Genomic DNA, 18,117 nt, shown 5'->3' with positions numbered 1-18,117 from the left:
AAATTAACATTAAACACTCACATGTTTGTCGTTTTCAACAGAAGTAGTATCGATGAGCCTTTCTTTTGTCCTAAAGTCATCCTGCAGAGGTTTATAGTCAACGCTGACCTTCACACTACTTCATAGAGATTAGGTGATAACGAGGAGACGGGCTGGGGGTACCTCTTCCTCAAAGTAAAGCCCCCCCCCCCCCAGGCTTTTACCATGGCCTTCTGGGTCTCAGGTGATCAATATAAAGCTACCTGACAGGAGCAGGGGACACAGTCAGAGAGTCACACAGGAGCAACACAGTGAACAACGTACACTCAGCTGCGGTCAGAGCTTCATTCATTCATTCATTCATTCACTCAGCTGCAGACATGTGGAAGGACAACAGCAATGGTAAGACTTTTTAAACAAAATTAACAGGAAAAAAAGTTAAAAGAGCAAATTTTTCATTAGATTTCTGCAAATGTTTTGAAAGCGTACTGCATGAAGCTGTCACAAAGGTGGGCTTAAATGGATGAATTTAGAACCAGGTTTGGTGTTGCAGAGAATGTAGAAGAAAATCAGACATGATAGCTTTAAGGAAACTTTTTGCATGAATTGTTTTTCCCCATGATGCCCCTTAAACTTTTTTGTTCTTATAAACTAAATTGTTTTACTGTGCATGTTACTTTAAATATTGCTGATCCAGAACCACACAAGCTAAAATAGGAAGGGTATTTGAATGCATTCACTGTTATCCATATTCAAGATGCTGCATCTTTGCAATTGTTAAGTATCTTATCTGCCGTATTGGATATATAACAGTCCTTTTGTTGAGTAACAGCAACTAGAAATGAATGAGGAAACTAGAAGAAAATAGTTAAAACTATCACAGACCATATGTGATGTCTAACCTGCTCCCTTCTCCTCTCCTCAGAAGACACCCGACCCTCCGGCAGTGGTTCCTCTCGCAGCGCCAGCCGCAGGAAGAGAACCAGCTTCTCCAAAGAGCACGTGGAGCTGCTGCGAGCCACCTTCGAGACCGACCCATACCCAGGCATCAGCCTGCGAGAGAGCCTGTCCCAGACCACCGGCCTACCAGAGTCACGCATACAGGTACAGCAACATTCAGTATCTGGAGACCAGAAATGATGATATGAATATGTCTGGGTTGCACTTCAGATAAGTCTGGTAGAATAAATTAGACTTTTGTATGCTTTACTAGAGGGGCTAAATGGCTAAGGTCAGATTCCATGAGAGTCAGCAGCAAAATTACTAGTTGGTTGAACTAAATATTAAAATGTGTTATCAGTTCAGGCCTGTAATACTGGTCAAATGCTCTATGGAGTCTATGGCTCCAGTCAGTGGCTACTGCCATGCTCCATTAAAGCTCTACTGCCTGGATGGAAACAAGCACAGTGAACAGATAGCATCAGTAGCATCTAGTAAGAACAGCATGGTTAATCTGTATTTTGATCTAGAAAATGGAGATAGAGTTGTATGCAAGCACAGGCATGTAACAATAACCCAAAAGGAGAACTGAAGTCCTTTAGTAATCTAATTTCATACCTAATGCTGTGATTCCATGATCATAAATAGTGCTCAGTTTTGAACTTTCTAAGGTTTTTCTCAACATGCATATTTGGAATTAGTCACCCAAGAACATTCCTACTTATGGACTTGTATGTTTTTGTTTTGTTTGAGTCTTTTCTCTGTGCATGCCTTATCATTAGAGGGCTCTGTGTTCAAATGCATCCTGCACAGACTTGCAGATAAACTATCAGTCTATCTCTTTATTTCTCTATCTGTAAAGATGACACCGGCTGTTTTTATCAGCTGACAGATAGACAGTAAGACAGGCTCTGACAGCTGAGCCCCTCTCTGTCTGATGGCTCACCAAATGATTAACAGTGAAAAAAAGGTGTTTATTTTCTATATCCTGATTTTTAACCTGAGCTCTCTTCTTCTCTAGGTGTGGTTTCAGAACAGAAGAGCTCGCACTCTGAAGTGTAAGGGAGCAAAGAAAGCTCTGTGGCAGTCCGACAGCCCCGTCCACAACACTCTGTCTCCTCCTCATACTAACAGGAGCCTTCCTCAGGGGCCCCCGCCTGCCTACCCTGCCCAGGTGAAGGAGGAGATGGAGGAAGCCTGCTACTATGGACAGCACCCTCCAGCCTACACCAGCATGGAGGAGCACGGCCACTACAGTTCTGTGTACGGACTCCATCAGGGCCAACAGCTCGGAAACAGCTGCAGTCCTCCTCTGAATGGCCTCTGGTCTCAGCCCGACAGCCACAACCCCCCTGGCCCCCCACTGTGGTGCCACTCGCCAATGGAGATGAGAAACTACAGCTCAAACTTCATGTATCCCGGCTCAGCAGAACAGATCTACATGCCAGGTTCCACCTCCCACTTCTCCACCCCTGACACGCCTGACTCTGGTTACTGGGATGTCAGCATGGAGAACAGCCCCCCTATGGAGAGTCCATACTCTCAGATGCAGGATTCATGGGGCGGGGCTGCTCTGGATGACAGTAGGGAGCCCGGGTACACAGCACTGGTCCCACCAGCTCCTCTGCCTGAGCTGTCCCTGCAGGAGATCCTGGGGGAGCTGAACGAGGAGTGGCTGGGAGGAGAAGGCCTGGAAAACCACGCTGCTATGGATAAAACTTTCTGCTAATGACTCTGTGAAAAAGACTCATCATGGACTGTGAAAAATCATGTGTTTCATTACGATTATAGACTTTTTTTGCTTCTGAATGAGTCCACAAAAACCTCTGCAGAAAAACATGGAAAGGGATCACATGATTCTGATTTTATTTATTCCACTACTCTTTATTTAACTAAAGAATTCATCCACTATTTATAACCTTTATTTATGATTATCTGCACTTTTATATTAATAAATCAATAGTAATAAACCAAGAAAGTGATCTTTGTTGTCTTATCTGAGAATTGACTCATGGTTAATTGACAACCAATCACTTTAGGCTGTGTTTTGGTCAAGAGAGTCTTGAATTCCTCTGCTATCAGATAATTAGTTGAGGAAAAGTAGGTCAAACAGAAACAGCCAGCAGAGGGCGTGTTTGAGTCAGAAAAGAATAAGAAGGACTTTTCTTTCTGATCTGAACCTTCTCCACAGGAATAGCACCAAACTGATTGGTTCTCAATCTAAAATAGAAAATAAATAATTAAATAAATAATAATGTAACTATGAAGGTTTTTCATTATGAACACTAGAATTTCCAGTGTGACTGTCTAGCTGTGCTGGTTCTCAGAGACCCATTAGGGCTTTTACAGGTTAAGATTTTACCTGACTCTCTGACAAAGAGAACAGAGCTTCTGGATGGTTTAGAAATCAACTGAAGCACAAAAACACAATTTAGATCTCAGTGAAAGAAACAGTGGCACAACACACTGCCATATATTTACTACAATACCTACTACTATACTTGGATAAGTTAGTTATACAATCTGCAAATTGACTTCAACAAACACACATTCATTATTAATACAGCTATTAAGAATTACTGAATGCTATTAAGTTAGATTTAAAAGTTTTCTTTTATGTTTATATTGTTGCTGGCGAGCTCCACTATTAAATATCAGAGATGTAATGTATTTTGAGTTTGTTAAGTAAAACTAGTGTACCCCTTTTTCATACTTTAAAATTCCAGTCAGTTGAGTCGCCTGTAGATCTGTGATTTCTAGCAAAAACAAAATTGTATAGGCCTACACTGAATTAAAAACATACACAAATATAAAATCACATGGGGCCTAAATGCCTTGTTCACCATGAGACTAATGTCTGTACGTTAATAAGAGGGGTCTGGCTGCAGATCACACATCTCTGACAGCCACTCTCATAGACAGTTCATCTTGGACTCTCACTGTCAGAATACCAACGAACATATTTACAGTTTTAGATGGCTTTCAACTGAATTCAACTTTATTCATAAACGATGTCTGACAGTTACATTCTGATAGAATCACACTGAAAGCATAACAGACTAAGCAATATTTCATAAATAAAACAGAAAAGATCAGAGGCTCACTTTAGCTTCTTTAGCTTTAGCTAAAGCTAGCACACTGTAGCTTTGTAGTTAACATCACTACATAAGTTAGCTTTAACAATGTGAGTTTGAACAAACATAGCCAAAGCTAGCATAGCTACTTATAGAATGTATCCATGTAGCTACTTGTGAGCTTAGCGTTAGCAATGTAAGCTATGTTATCTATGTAGCTTATGCAGCTAACGGAGCTTAAAAAAACCCTACTCTTGCTGTGTTCTAATGTTTTTTTTCCGTTTTCCTGAAAGCAGACTGTCCATTCGGCTTTATTTAACGTTTTATTGTTAGGCTTTAAGTTCTGGTTTTTAACTTTTAGTATCCTTACCCTTACCCTTTAATCCCATTCTATTACTAAAGTTTTAGCGTGTATTTCATTTCTGAAATAGTTGGTGTGTGAGATATAACGCCTGCAGCCAGACTGTCCTGGTTTCTATACCTATGAGGGCCCCTTTGTGTCCAAGGTAAGAAAGTTCACTTCTTTACAGATAGCGAAATAGAAAGTGTTGCAAACTTGGCGGCTGTCTACAAATCTAGCAACTTTGTCTGGTGTAAAGGCCTTTGCACACTGGGTCTGATTATTTCGTCTGAATTTTTCACACATTAAAAAAGAAAATCGAGCTCATGTTGTCCTAATCATTTTTGCACACTGGCGCCGAAATTTTCGTCCGTCATATTTTTTTTCAGAACTGGTTCGATTTTTAGCGAAATTTTGCATCAGTCCAAGTCTTTAAATGGGTGATTGATGATTCAAAACAGTGCCCGCTGCTTCCTCCTCGCTTTCTCACCCCCGCCCGACCCCTCCTCTCTCCTTCTCTCTCGCACTAAACCTCACTTTAAACACCAAAGTTTGCTCATTTATTATGTAGATATCAACCATGGAAATATAACAGATAGATGGGTGAATGATGATTCAGTTGCTTTATTCTCTCTTGCTTGCTCAACCCCGCCCAACCCCCTTCTCTCACACCGAAACCTCATCGCAAACACCGTAGTTTTCCGTTGTATTATGTGGAAATATAACATATAAAGGCATTTGTAGCCTACTCACAGGTCATAACAGAGACTGTATCAAAAGTTACTTTTCATCCCTCCTACTTGGCTCAGTGCTATGATGCATGGGCAGCTGCTGTATGAAGCTCTCTGTCACGGATCCAGCAGGATTTTAAAGGGGTGACAGAGACACAGGCTCGCAGTCTGAAACAATTTCCCACATTCTACTAATTTTTGCAGTGAAGGCAAAAACGCATCGGACCCAGTGTGAAAGGTCATAGTGCGTGACGTTTTTTTTTCAGATAATAGAGCCAAAAAAAACGTAAAGGCACCAAATCTGAGCCTGAACTTCCATCTGACCCCGCCCCCATCAGCAGCAGCCTATCAGAGATGAGCAGTGGAGACTCGGAGATGGACAAGACCAGCTAAGACCAAAGACCTAAACTACAGAGCAGTTCAGACCAAAGACCTGGACAACAGACCAGCTCAGACCAAAGACCTAATGTACAGAGCAGCTCAGACCAAAGACCTAGACTACAGAGCAGTTCAGACCAAAGACCTAGACTACAGACCAGCTCAGACCAAAGACCTGAACTACAGACCAGGGGCCTCATTTATAAACACTGCATATGCACAAAAGAGAGAGTACGCCACTTGTAAGCAACATTTGGGATTTATGAAAAACAAACTTAACGGGAGAATGTCACACCTCCATGGCAGCTTTGACCCTGCCGTACGCACAAAATCTGGAGACGGGAAACTGCGATCCCAACAGTAGAAAGATGAAATTAAAGACTGCTATGTGGAATTGATACATTTGTGTGAAATAATTGAATATTACACATTTCACAACACATATTATATATGAAGGATATATTTGCAAAAATGAAGAAAGAGGAAAAATTTACATTAATGCCCCAGGGAGTGCGCAAACGCATGTATGCGCGCACCCACACACATGTAGCCTTTACTATTTAATCAATTATGTTCTGTCTTTGTGAAACAAACCCTATACGTTAGTATGAAATTCATTCACATAAACAATAAGGCGGATAGTAACTGTGTTCCCTAAATGTGCCATACAAATAAAGATTTACATGAATAATTATTGTAATTAAAATTACATGATCATTGTGCAAAACTGCTGATCAATTATACTATTTAGCTAAAGTAATAAATAAATAAACAAAGTATGCTATTGTGAAACTAAACTATTGTGAATTACAATCCAAATGTGTTTGTACTGTACATGTTCATTTTTACTATTTCAAACAAGAGAATAAAATTAGGCTACCTTCATCCGGTGCTTCTGGCGCATTTGGGGCATCCATGTCCCTCTCCGCCTCCTTCACAACACCATTCAGGAGGGATTCCCCAATGATCCCCTCCAGCTTTTCGTCTGTGGGGATGAGCTCCAGTGTGCCCTTTCCTCCACCTGTCGTACAGACACTCCTTCTAAGGAGAGCGATGCGCCTTTTCGCCTCCACTTTTGTGTCGGACCATTTCTTTCCTACTTCAGCCACAGTCCGACCCTCTGAGGCAACGTTATTTACAGCATCAGCCACATGCTTCCACTCTTTTGCCTTTCTGCCATTAGTGATGTCCACACTGTGCCCACCAAATAAGACTCTTTTGCGTGTGTCCACCTCACCTATTAATATCTCGACCTCGCATTGAATGAAATTACTTTTTTCCGCTCGTTTTCCCTCTTGGTCCATCGTGAAATAAATATCATTAATATTCATCAAGGGCGTTCACCTGACCTTTTATAGGCACCATATGGGCGGGGCAAAGCGTTCCCTCACGTTTGACAACTTTAGAGTTGATTGTGATTTATTAATGGAAACAGGTGTCGGACGTGCGTGCGCACTCTGTTATAAATCTGAAAGGTTTTGTGAATTTCCTGTGTTTCTGGCGTACGCCACCTGTAGTGATCTTTCCTACGCACAGTTTTATGAATGAGGCCCCACTCAGACCAAAGACCTGGACTATAGACCAGCTCTGACCAAAGACCTGGCCTACAGACCAGCTCAGACCAAAGACCTGAACTACAGACCAGCTCAGACCAAAGACCAAAGACCTGAACTACAGACCAGCTCAGACCAAAGACCTGAACTATAGACAAGCTAAGACCAAAGACCTGAACTATAGACCAGCTCAGACCAAAGACCTGAACTACAGACCAGCTCAGACCAAAGACCTGAACTATAGACCAGCTCAGACCAAAGACCTGAACTACAGACCAGCTCAGACCAAAGACCTGAACTATAGACAAGCTCAGACCAAAGACCTGAACTACAGACCAGCTCAGACCAAAGACCTGAACTACAGACCAGCTCAGACCAAAGACCTGAACTACAGACCAGCTCAGACCAGCTCAGACCAAAGACCTGAACTACAGACCAGCTCAGACCACAGTCCTAGAACATTTTGGCTCCTTCCTTTGAATATGTCATTGTTAGTCTCTGGTCCGAGGAGCACTCCAGTCTCTGCTCCGAGCTTGACTCCGGACTATGGTCTGAGGTGGACTCTGGTCTCTGGTCTGAGGTGGACTCCAGTTTCTGCTCCGAGGTAAACTCCAGTCACTAGTCTGAGGTGGGTTTTGGTCTCTGGTCTGAGGTGGACTCTGCTCTCAGGTCTGAGATGGATACTGGTCTCTGGTCTCTGGTCTGAGGTGGACTCCGGTCTCTGGTTCATGGGGGACTCAGGTCTCTGGTCTGAGGTGGACTCCAGTTTCTGCTCCGAGGTAAACTCCAGTCACTAGTCTGAGGTGGGTTTTGGTCTCTGGTCTCAGGTCTGAGGTGGATACTGGTCTCTGGTCTGAGGTGGACTCCGGTCTCTGGTTCATGGGGGACTCAGGTCTCTGGTCTGAGGTGGACTTTAAGGACTTGTGTGTGTTGCTGCTGCTGCTCATACAGAGGTTTAATTTTTGTTCTTTCATAAACGTGTCAGAGAATTCATCCAGCAGTCAGAGTCAAACAAACAGAGGAGAGCACAGGTAAAGTCTCTTAAACAGACTAACTCATCTGACATGCTGACGCAGATCTATGCATTTATTCATGAGACTGTTAAAAGTTGTGCATGGTCATAGACTTCCTGTACTGGGCACAGACGACCTCGTCAATGTACATAGAGTTTGCCTTGTGCTCGATGCTTTCCTGCAGCTCCAGCTGGCAGGGAATCATGGCTTTGTGCTGGTCCTCTAAGCGGGCCATGGCCTCATGGAGCCTACGGGTTCAGAGACAGAGACGCCACGTTAACGACTCGACCTTTGAGGTAAACACTGGACACAACAAACCAGGCTTTATTAGAAGAAGAGGGGAATAAATCAGTGAAGGTCAGCTGTTTCCAGCCAGTTATTCCGGACATCACCACTCAAACTGATGTTTCTGCTGGTATGACCACCTTTTCATGAGGATTTCTGACCCTCTGGCCTCTGCAGACACAGGACAGTCACAAACTTGGATAAGACAGAGAGACAGGGGTATTGATATGGGACAGGAGCCACAGTCCTCTAGGATAACGGTCTGTGAACACGGGGTTTTGGTTAGAACCTCCAGACTACTGAAGCCCAGTCGCTCCTATTTTAATGTTTTAGTTCCCTCCTGCTGTTGAGGAATATTCTGGAGCTCTCTGTTAACCCGCAGTTAAAAACGCAGCGATGACAAACTTTAACCGTATTTCAAACAGACATTTCCTCATCCTTTCACATAAAAAGCCTGTGTTTGCTAAACTCACTTGTTGCTGTTAACAAAAAGCTGCTGGACCTCAGAGAGGAGCTGGGCCTGTGTCAGGTCGAAACATTGCTCTTTGCCCGGCCGCTGGCGGCGAAGATCCAGCCGGGCTTTGGCAAGATGTGAACATCCTCCTGGATTTTCTTCTGGGAGACGACCTCAGACAGGACCTGCAGGATGGAGTCATACAATCAACCGTCAGTCTGACCTTTGACCCCAAATAAGCCAACCAGAGCATCAGTTTAACCTTAACCACTAAATCAGCTCTCGCCCTTTGTCAGCTGGTCCTCCATCTGGATTTTGGCTGATCGGAGGTCCTGGATGTTCAGCTGGAAGGCCATGGTTGTGGTTTGGAGCTGCATCTGCTTGTCAGCCACTGTTTGAACCAGAAGTGAGTCCACCAGGGCGTGGAGGGACAACAAGTTAGTCTTCTGCTGCTCTGCCTTGACCATGAGGATGTTGGAAATATTCTCCCACTGCTCCAGAGTCACCGACAAACTGACACAGATATTTATCAAACCAGAGAATCTGAGCTAAACACTCCAATAATTATAGACATTTTAAAATAGTTTCTAAACCAAACTCTGGCTTGAGTCAGGTTCTAAATCAAACTCTGGCTTGAGTTAGTTTCTAAATCAAACTCTGGCTTGAGTCAGGTTCTAAATCAAACTCTGGCTTGAGTCAGGTTCTAAATCAAACTCTGGCTTGAGTTAGTTTCTAAATCAAACTCTGGCTTGAGTCAGGTTCTAAATCAAACTCTTGCTTGAGTTAGTTTCTAAATCAAACTCTGGCTTGAGTCAGGTTCTAAATCAAACTCTGGCTTGAGTCAGGTTCTAAATCAAACTCTGGCTTCAGTTAGTTTCTAAATCAAACTCTGGCTTGAGTTAGTTTCTAAATCAAACTCTGGCTTCAGTCAGGTTCTAAATCAAACTCTGGCTTGAGTTAGTTTCTAAATCAAACTCTGGCTTGAGTCAGGTTCTAAATCAAACTTTGGCTTCAGTTAGATTTTAAACCACCTTGGCAGGTTTTCTGGATTTAGGATCATCTCTTTGTCTCTAGTCTGTCACTGAGGATAGGTTTAGAGAATCCGACTAATTTAAGAATAAACTTCAGATCCCTTTCACATTTCCTGTCATGGTTTACCCTGTCATGGTGGCTGGTGTGTTTTTGGCACCCTGAGGCTGCTTGGAGGAATGGGTGGTCATTTCGGCACGGGACTGATCGATAGTGTGAGCGATGAACTTCTCCTTCAGGTTGTGCTCCAGGTGGTACTGGGCTAAGCGGTTTAATCTGGAGCAGGAAGCAGCATGTTTCTGAGAGCAATCCTCCTCCAGGTGTGATGGTGGTACAGGCAGAGAAACCTTGGACGGCTTTATTACCAGTCATGACGCCGCTCAGATGGGACGCACTTCATCCTGAGACACAAAGAAAAATATTAGCTGATCAGACATCTGATCAGGATCCTCCTGTTCTCCTCTCTGTGGTGGTCTTCTAGGCATGTCTAACTGGTAGGAGCCCCCAGGGCAGACACAGCGCCAGAAGGATTCTTTATCAATCAGGTCTGGGAACACCTAAGGATCCTCCAAAAGGAGCTGGTCTCTAGAGATGTGTTGGTCTGAGTTTGGAGCTAGGGTTGGTCTGGTAATGTCTCTGGACTGTCAGAGAACCAAAGTACTAATCATGTGACCCCTTAATAAGACCCACAGAGGGAATTCAGCCCTTGTTTCCTGGTTCTTGGTAGATTTGGTGAGGACCTTGACCCTAGAATGTGCTGTCTTTCTGTCTTTCTGTCCTAGCTTTCACAATAAAAGCACAATTTCTGGAGGAAAGGTCCTACCTTTCACAATAAAGTACAATCTCTGGTGGAAGGGGTCCTACCGTTCACAATAAAAGCACTATCTCTGTCAACTCTAACAGTGATGTAAATAGATGATGCAGTAGTTGGTCTAGATAGATCTAAGTAGGTATCTAGGTAGATCTGAACTGTTTTATTTACTGTTAGCTTAGCTGAAACTCTGACAGGGATAAATTCTGACGTTAGACCAGACTATTGACTCCTGAGATTACCTGTAAACTACTGGTTAGCGCAGGGACGTAATTTGGGGGTGGGGGGGACATGTCCCCTGCACTTTTTAAAAAGGCAGTTTTGGTCCCCTGCAGTTTTTACCATCCAAAAACAATGTTACGCTATATTAAATGGAGACAGGTTGAGCACTTAGGACCAAGCGGAAAACGGCTGCTCAAGCTGAAGCCTGTTTCTCTTTTGACCGCCCACTGGCCCACAAGCTCATCGATTGGCTTTGCCGTTTCTTGCTAACGTGTGATTGGCCGTCCCTGCTGTCACTCCATTTAGTTGTAAACAGCGCCTGGACTATAGCACATGAGCACACCGGTGTTTAGCTAGTTGGCCATGAGTCCATGTTCATCTGCCACTGTAAGTTGTTAACATGTTGGGCATTTGTTCTGCCTGGGTCACGTCAGCTAGACGGGTTTTAATATCAGAGGTTTTGTTTACATTAACATTGAATGTGTGTCTGTGTGTGTGCATGCATGTGAATGTGTGTTTAGTAATTAGGCACAGCCAGGTGGCAAGATGTCGAAAAAAAGAAAACTGGATATAAGAGACTTCTTTATAATTCTAAGTGTAAGTTACTCAGAGGAACACATTACACCACAAACTCCTTCCCCTCATCCATCAGAAACTCAGACTCTCTCCCCTCCTATTATTATTATTAGTAGTAGTAGTAGTAGTAGTAATAGTATGGCCTGTATTTTTTTTAAATATTCTATTAGTTAACTTTATGATAAACTTATGTATTGCAATTTATATGTCCATATTATGTAATTGTTTTATTCTTGTAAAGTGTCTTTGAGTTTTATTGAAAGAGCTGACAAAATATTATTATTATTATTATTACTGTAGAGCCTCAACAACACAGAGATTTTAAAAAAGTGTATATTTAAAGCCAAAGAGATACACTTTTTGATTTTTTTTTTCATGTATTATTTGTGTTTTGAAAGGCAGCCACTGTTTAAAAACACTAACAATGAAAGTTTGTGGGAAAAATAAAATAAAACCTTGGATTACTAATGTGATTTTATACATCCATATTGTTTGTGAATAAATTAGACATAATAATTGAGTTTTGAGTTTTTTCTTCAGACTATACCATCAAAATCAATGATTGTTGTATCCCAAATTGTCCCACTGTTCATATGTCATCCATCAATATTTTTTTGTCAGGTGACAGATAATAGAAATCTAGAAGAAGATACAGGAGGAGGTAGAGGGGGAGAGACAGGAGGAGGTAGAGGAGGAGATGGAGGAGGAGAGACTGGAGGAGATGGAAGAGGAGAGGCTTGAGGCTCACAGGTGAGATTGAAAGAATAAAGATATGTTAGTCATGAGACTGAGCATTGTGACAAATGTTAGATTGATGATAATCTTATTTTTATATCTTACTATAGCTTATTATAGCTTATTTTTACTCAAAAATTAGGTATAATTTTATGTAAATGGGGCCTATTGACCATACCCCCCGTACTCAAACCAGTTGTGTCCCCCCCACCTCTGAAATCAAAATTTCGTCCATGGGTTAGCGTCAGAGCTAAGCTGCAAGCCAACAGTCCAGGTGAGTCTCCAGGTGATGAATCAGAGACACTAACAGGTTAAATACCTTCATAAAGGGATAAATCCACCGGAAGTCTCTGCCTGTTCCTGTTCTGACCTCGTACTATACCCACTTAAATGAAGCCAAAAATGGTTACTACGCCAACAAACGACAAAGGCGCAAGTGCACCATTCTCTGTAGCCAATCAGATGTGAAAGTTGAAACAACGGGTGCTTCTCACTACAAAGTATTGTCCATCCTCTCCTCCTCTCTCCTCATCTGACCTGGAAATCGTTCTCCCTCTGCCACGATGAAGGCTTCCAATTCCTTAAATGCACCAAGAGGAGCTTAGACCGAGGAAACACCAGTCGCTCCTCCAGACCGCAGAAGTCTTTTTTCCGAAGGCGATATGTGATTGGGTTGGAGGCGCGGCATCAGCCAGAAAAGCCACACTTCTGGTTCATGACTGTTACTCTCACATCAGTATCTGCTTAAGATAAAATAATTTAACAAAGATAGATGATATATTTATGTACTGAACAGCTTTATACAGGATGATATAAGGCAGAAGTTTGTTTAATGTTCCTGTTTTACTGAACGACATTAGAATAAACTGACAAAGCTCTGTGGAGGATTATTGATCAGGTTAACAGAATGTGAGAGAGCCTCAGTTATCAATAACACAGATCATCCATAGATGATTAACCATGATTAAATGTTACATGATCAATTCTATCAGCCAAAGTAATTCCACTGAAAATCAGATATAATAAAGAACGCTTTTCTTAAGACGTTTTATGACTATTTTTTATTTTACCATCATCTCAAAGGTTCTGAAATCATTTTAGATGAGGGTCTGTTAATGTTGGACTCTGAGGGGAATCAGCTGATCATCAGGTTCTGACGTCACTCAGACTGATTCTGTGAAGTGAAGGATTTCTCATTCACTAAGTTGTTCTTCCTCTCTCGTCCTCTGCTCCTCTGTTGAAGGAGGAAGAGAGGAGAGAGGAGGCACAACTAGGCTCTTAAGTGGACCATAAGGTTTCAAACGAAACCAAACTTAAGAAAACTAAAGTTATAAAATAATAGAATAATAGACATAAAAAATGACAATAATAAAAATAAAATTTGGAGTATCTCTGCCAGAGTATCTCTCTTGAGTCATTTTTGCTGGTCCTAATCCCAGATGAAGGAGAAGCATTGGAATTGTAATGCTTTAAAAACGAAATCAACAGAAGAAAATTCATTTGTAGTTCTAAACATATTGAAGGTCTTTTTTACTCACTTTTTGTCTCTCTCATGACGTTATTCTTCTCTCCTACAGCGTCCATTACAATTAAATGCCTACGGACAATTATGCAAATTAGGCAATGATGTCATTTGGTGACTTTCTGGAGAGCCAATAGCTACTTTCCGAGGAGTTGGCAACACTGGATAGAAACCTGAAAGGAGCTGTGGCAATGAGAGAAGGATAATTTGTCTCTTGTCCATTATTCAAAAGTTTACGTGTTTGGAATTGGAGAATTACAATAACAGGACTAATGTCTAGAAACAAGTAAAGAAGTGTGCTTGCCCAGAACAAAGCATGTATTAAGAAGACATGTTTATTTAAAAGACGAACAAGCTAAACCGACTCATTTAGCCAGTCAAACGTCCCTCTGATCTAATTATGCCTTTAAGTTTTCAATTGAATGTAAAGAGGGAAGGCTTTCCACAAGGTTTAGGAGTGTTTTTATGGGAATTTTTGACCATTTTTCCAGAAGCGCATCTGTGAGGTCACACACTGATGTTGGATGAGAAGGTCTGGCTCTCAGTCTCCGCTCTAATTCATCCCAAAAGGTGTCCTATCAGGTTGAGGTCAGGACTCTGTGCAGGCCAGTCAAGTTCATCCACACCAAACTCTCTCATCCATGTCTTTATGGACCTTGCTTTGTGCACTGGTGCACAGTCATGTTGGAACAGGAAGGGGCCATCCCCAAACTGTTCCCACAAAGTTGAGAGTATGGAATTGTCCAAAATCTCTTGGTATGCTGAGGCATTCAGAGTTTGTTTCACTGGAAGGGGCCAAGCCTAGCTCCTGAAAAACAACCCCTCACCATAATCCCCCCTCCACCAAACTTTACACTTGGCACAATGCACTCAGACAAGTACCGTTCTCCTGGCAACCACCAAACCCAGACTCGTCCATCAGATTGCCAGATGGAGATGCGCAATTCGTCACTCCAGAAAACGCGTCTCCACTGCTCTAGAGTCCAGTGGCGGCGTGCTTTACACCACTGCATCTGACACTTTGCATTGCACTTGGTGATGTATGGCTTGGATGCAGCTGCTCGGCCATGGAAACCCATTCCATGAAGCTCTCTACCACTGTTTTTGAGCTAATCTGAAGGCCACATGAAGTTTGGAGGTCTGTAGCAATTGACTCTACAGAAAGTTTGACGACCTCTGCTCACTATGCGCCTCAGCATCCACTGACCCCACTCCACCATTTTCCGTGGCCTACCACTTGGTGGCTGAGTTGCTGTCGTTCCCAATCACTTCCACTTTGTTATAATACCACTGACAGTTGACTGTGGAATATTTAGGAGCGAGGAAATTTCACGACTGGACTTGTTGCACAGGTGGCATCCTATCACAGTACCATACTGGAATTCACTTAGCTCCTGAGAGCGACCCATTCTTTCACAAATGTTTGTGGAAACAGTCTGCATGCCTAGGTGCTTGATTTTATACACCTGTGGCCATGGAAGTGATTGGAACACCTGATTTCAATTATTTGGATGGATGAGTGAATACTTTTAGTGTATGTTCAGAGCAAACAGATGCAAGAGGGATAAAGGACTCACTGCGTTACATACTTTTGTGTTACTAGACACAAACTTTTTTGATGTGTTAGACATGTCTGTCAAGCTGTCCTAATGGCACTTTGCCGTGCGTCCTTTGAATGTGTAATTGTACAGCCTAATAACTGAATTAAATACATGACAGCTCTTTAATATGCTAACAATCTGACAATGATTTTAGCAGAAAAATACAGTATTAGCCACAGTCATTTCAGTGAGTACAATAAAACACAGGTCATTAAACTTACGTTGCACCATGATGATGTTGATATTGTCCCTTCAAAAATTAAACCGCAATCCACAAATTAAAGCCAGTTCTCTTCGTCACCTTGCAAGCTGAATTAGCTAGCTATGCTAACACAACTGCATGCTACTTTTCTGCAAGAACATGACTCCCTGCAAAGAAGTCAGAGTGAAACAAAAACTCATTTAAAGTTTAGAGAAATAAGTTGCTTTTCACAATAACTGCAGGCTACTTTTGTATAAAAGTGTAGGGACAACTTGAACTCCTGAACTGAGTAGCTGCTCCAATGGACTTTTTAACCCCCAACATTGCCCGTAGTTGACTTCTTTTTAAGGGCTTTATACCTTAAGCTTATCTGCTTTTACTCTGTTTTTTTACAGTATCAGAAGTCCCCTCTGTGTGTGTCAGCTCTGTGCCTCCTTGATCTAATGACCTCAAAACACTTATTTATCAAACACGTAGTGGAAAAAAGTCCGGACAGTACACAGGATGTTCATCTTAAGGCCTGATCTGTTTCCCTGAAACAATGTGCATACGTTGTTTGTTCTGTGTTGGCCTCCTGCCTCCATCCTTAGAGGGGAGGAAGGGTGTTGTCCTTTTGTTTAACTGTCTGGCTCTGGTTCCTGTTCCCAAAAAAACATGCACACAACAGGCAAGGAGGAGCTCACTAAAGATAGATCAGCAGAGGAAATGTTGCAGACTGCTGGAGCCTGATCTGTGCTTGGCAGGTGTTTACATGTTGAATAAGACAACTCTAACCCAAGGCTACAGTGATATAATGTATTTTGGATTTTATTTCTGAAAGTTCAAATACAGCCTCATGAAATGCTGCTATTCCTTTATTTTTTTAATCTATACTCTGCTTTCCCATCTTAAATATAAAACTGAAATATTGGAACAACTGGTCGTTGACTTTTCCTGTTTCTGTTGACAAACTTTTTGGGAGAAAACCTCACTCCAATGAACGATTCTTCTCTTATACAATTAGATGATAAACACACCGTATCCATTAATCAAGGATGTTAATAAAGTTAGGGAGAAAATGAATGAACCAAACAAATATAAAGTCCAACTTTCCTGAACCCTTCTGAAAGGAATAATCTAAAATAAACTTCAACCAAAGTTCTGTCAGGAAGACTATATTCTTCATGCTGGTTTGATAGTTCATCCCCAGACTATTTCATGCACCTCAGCTGTTCACATCACCTGCCAGTAGCACTGCTCCACTACTTCACTGTCAGCCAATCATATTCCTGCTATCCATTTAAAGGGATTTTTCTTTACCAGTTAATTAATGGCATGGCTCCAAGCTACCCTCCACCTCCCCACCACCACCAAGTCTACAAGACGTCATCATAAGCCATCAACCCCTGTCTTCATAATGGGTTCAGCATCTTCACTCTGTGATCCTCACATGACATCTTCAGACACCCATTGCTTCAACTTTGGTCTCCACAGTCGATCAACTTTCACCTCATCTGCCTCTATGTCAATATCAGCCAACAGCTCCACCACCAGTGTCTGGACTCCATGGGGGACAGATCTTACTGCCGCTCAGGGCAGAAACACCCTTCAATCCCACAATGCTCCTGTAGACTTCAAGTGTCAGCGAGATGCTGACAGTAATTCAATATCACATCTATGAAAAATGAACAGAGATAAACATACTGTGTATAAAATAAAAAATAATTCAATGTGTCTACGTAATATAATAATAATTCAATCTCACATCTAATAAAAATAATTTAATTTAAGTGTCTGTGTTATATAATAATAATAATTCAATGTCACATCTGATAAATATAATTTAAGTGTCTACGTAATATGAAAGCAATTCCAAGGTAGTATCTATAAAAAATAAGTACTTTTTGATCTCATGTCCGGTGAAATAAATAAAACAAATAAAGTTAAGTATCTTAAGTATCTGTCTGTGTTAAATAATCATAACTCTATATCACATCTATGTGAAATAAAGATAATTCAATATCACACGTTTAAAATGACCAAGATTCAATATCATATTTGTGTAAATAATAAATAAATAAATAATATAACATCTAGCCTGGATAAAAAATATCAATATGTGTCTATGTAAAATAAAAATAATTCAAAATAAAAACTACATAAATTAAACATAATTCAATATCATACCTGCTATAAAAATATAATTCAATATCACATCTATTTTATATACATACAATTCAGTATTACTTTGGTATTAAACATAATTTGATATCACATCTATATTAAAATAAATATAATTCAATATCATATCTGTACTAAATAAATATAAACCAATATCAAATCTATATCAAATAAATGCCCAATATCATGACATGTTTAATATATAAATTAAATATCACATTATGTTAAATTAAAAAAAATTCAATACCATGAATATGTTAGAAATAATTCAATATCATATATGTATTAGATAAATATAATGCAATATCGCAACTCTGTAAAATTATATAATTCAATGTAATAAAATAGTTCAATATCATGAACCTGCTAATTAATAGCATTCAATATCATATCTAGATAAAATAATAATGATTCAATGTCATATCTATCAAACAAATATAATTCAATATCACATCTACATTAAAAAAATCAATATAAAGCCTATCTTAAAAAATATAATTCAGTATTATATCA

General features: G+C 41.0%; 2 protein-coding genes across 2 annotated transcripts; one reads left to right on the top strand and one right to left on the bottom strand.

Annotated features, from left to right (window-relative positions):
• Positions 1-359: 359 nt before the first annotated feature.
• Positions 360-2,647, top strand: mxtx1 (mix-type homeobox gene 1). Its single transcript, XM_041789799.1, has 3 exons — positions 360-381; positions 905-1,083; positions 1,940-2,647. The coding sequence occupies exons 1-3, from the start codon at positions 360-362 to the stop codon at positions 2,645-2,647; spliced, it is 909 nt and encodes a 302-aa protein (XP_041645733.1).
• A 5,448-nt stretch (positions 2,648-8,095) lies between these two features.
• Positions 8,096-10,175, bottom strand: LOC121511199 (tektin-1-like). Its single transcript, XM_041789798.1, is given in 5 exon segments — positions 8,096-8,255; positions 8,766-8,919; positions 9,009-9,259; positions 9,905-10,051; positions 10,171-10,175. Coding segments are annotated over 5 exon segments (717 nt in total).
• Positions 10,176-18,117: the final 7,942 nt, after the last annotated feature.

This window comes from Cheilinus undulatus, linkage group 6, assembly GCF_018320785.1.
Source record: "Cheilinus undulatus linkage group 6, ASM1832078v1, whole genome shotgun sequence".
Lineage (NCBI taxonomy): Eukaryota > Metazoa > Chordata > Actinopteri > Labriformes > Labridae > Cheilinus > Cheilinus undulatus.
The sequence above is the reverse complement of the archived record's forward strand: the minus strand, read 5'-3'. Positions and strand labels throughout refer to the sequence as shown.

Bases quoted from the DNA above. Each gene is read 5' to 3' on its own strand.
- mxtx1 (XM_041789799.1), top strand. From the start codon at position 360: ATGTGGAAGGACAACAGCAATG. The intron at 382-904 runs GTAAGACTTTTT...TCCTCTCCTCAG, and splicing joins GTGGAAGGACAACAGCAATG to AAGACACCCGACCCTCCGGC. The intron at 1,084-1,939 runs GTACAGCAACAT...CTTCTTCTCTAG, and splicing joins TACCAGAGTCACGCATACAG to GTGTGGTTTCAGAACAGAAG.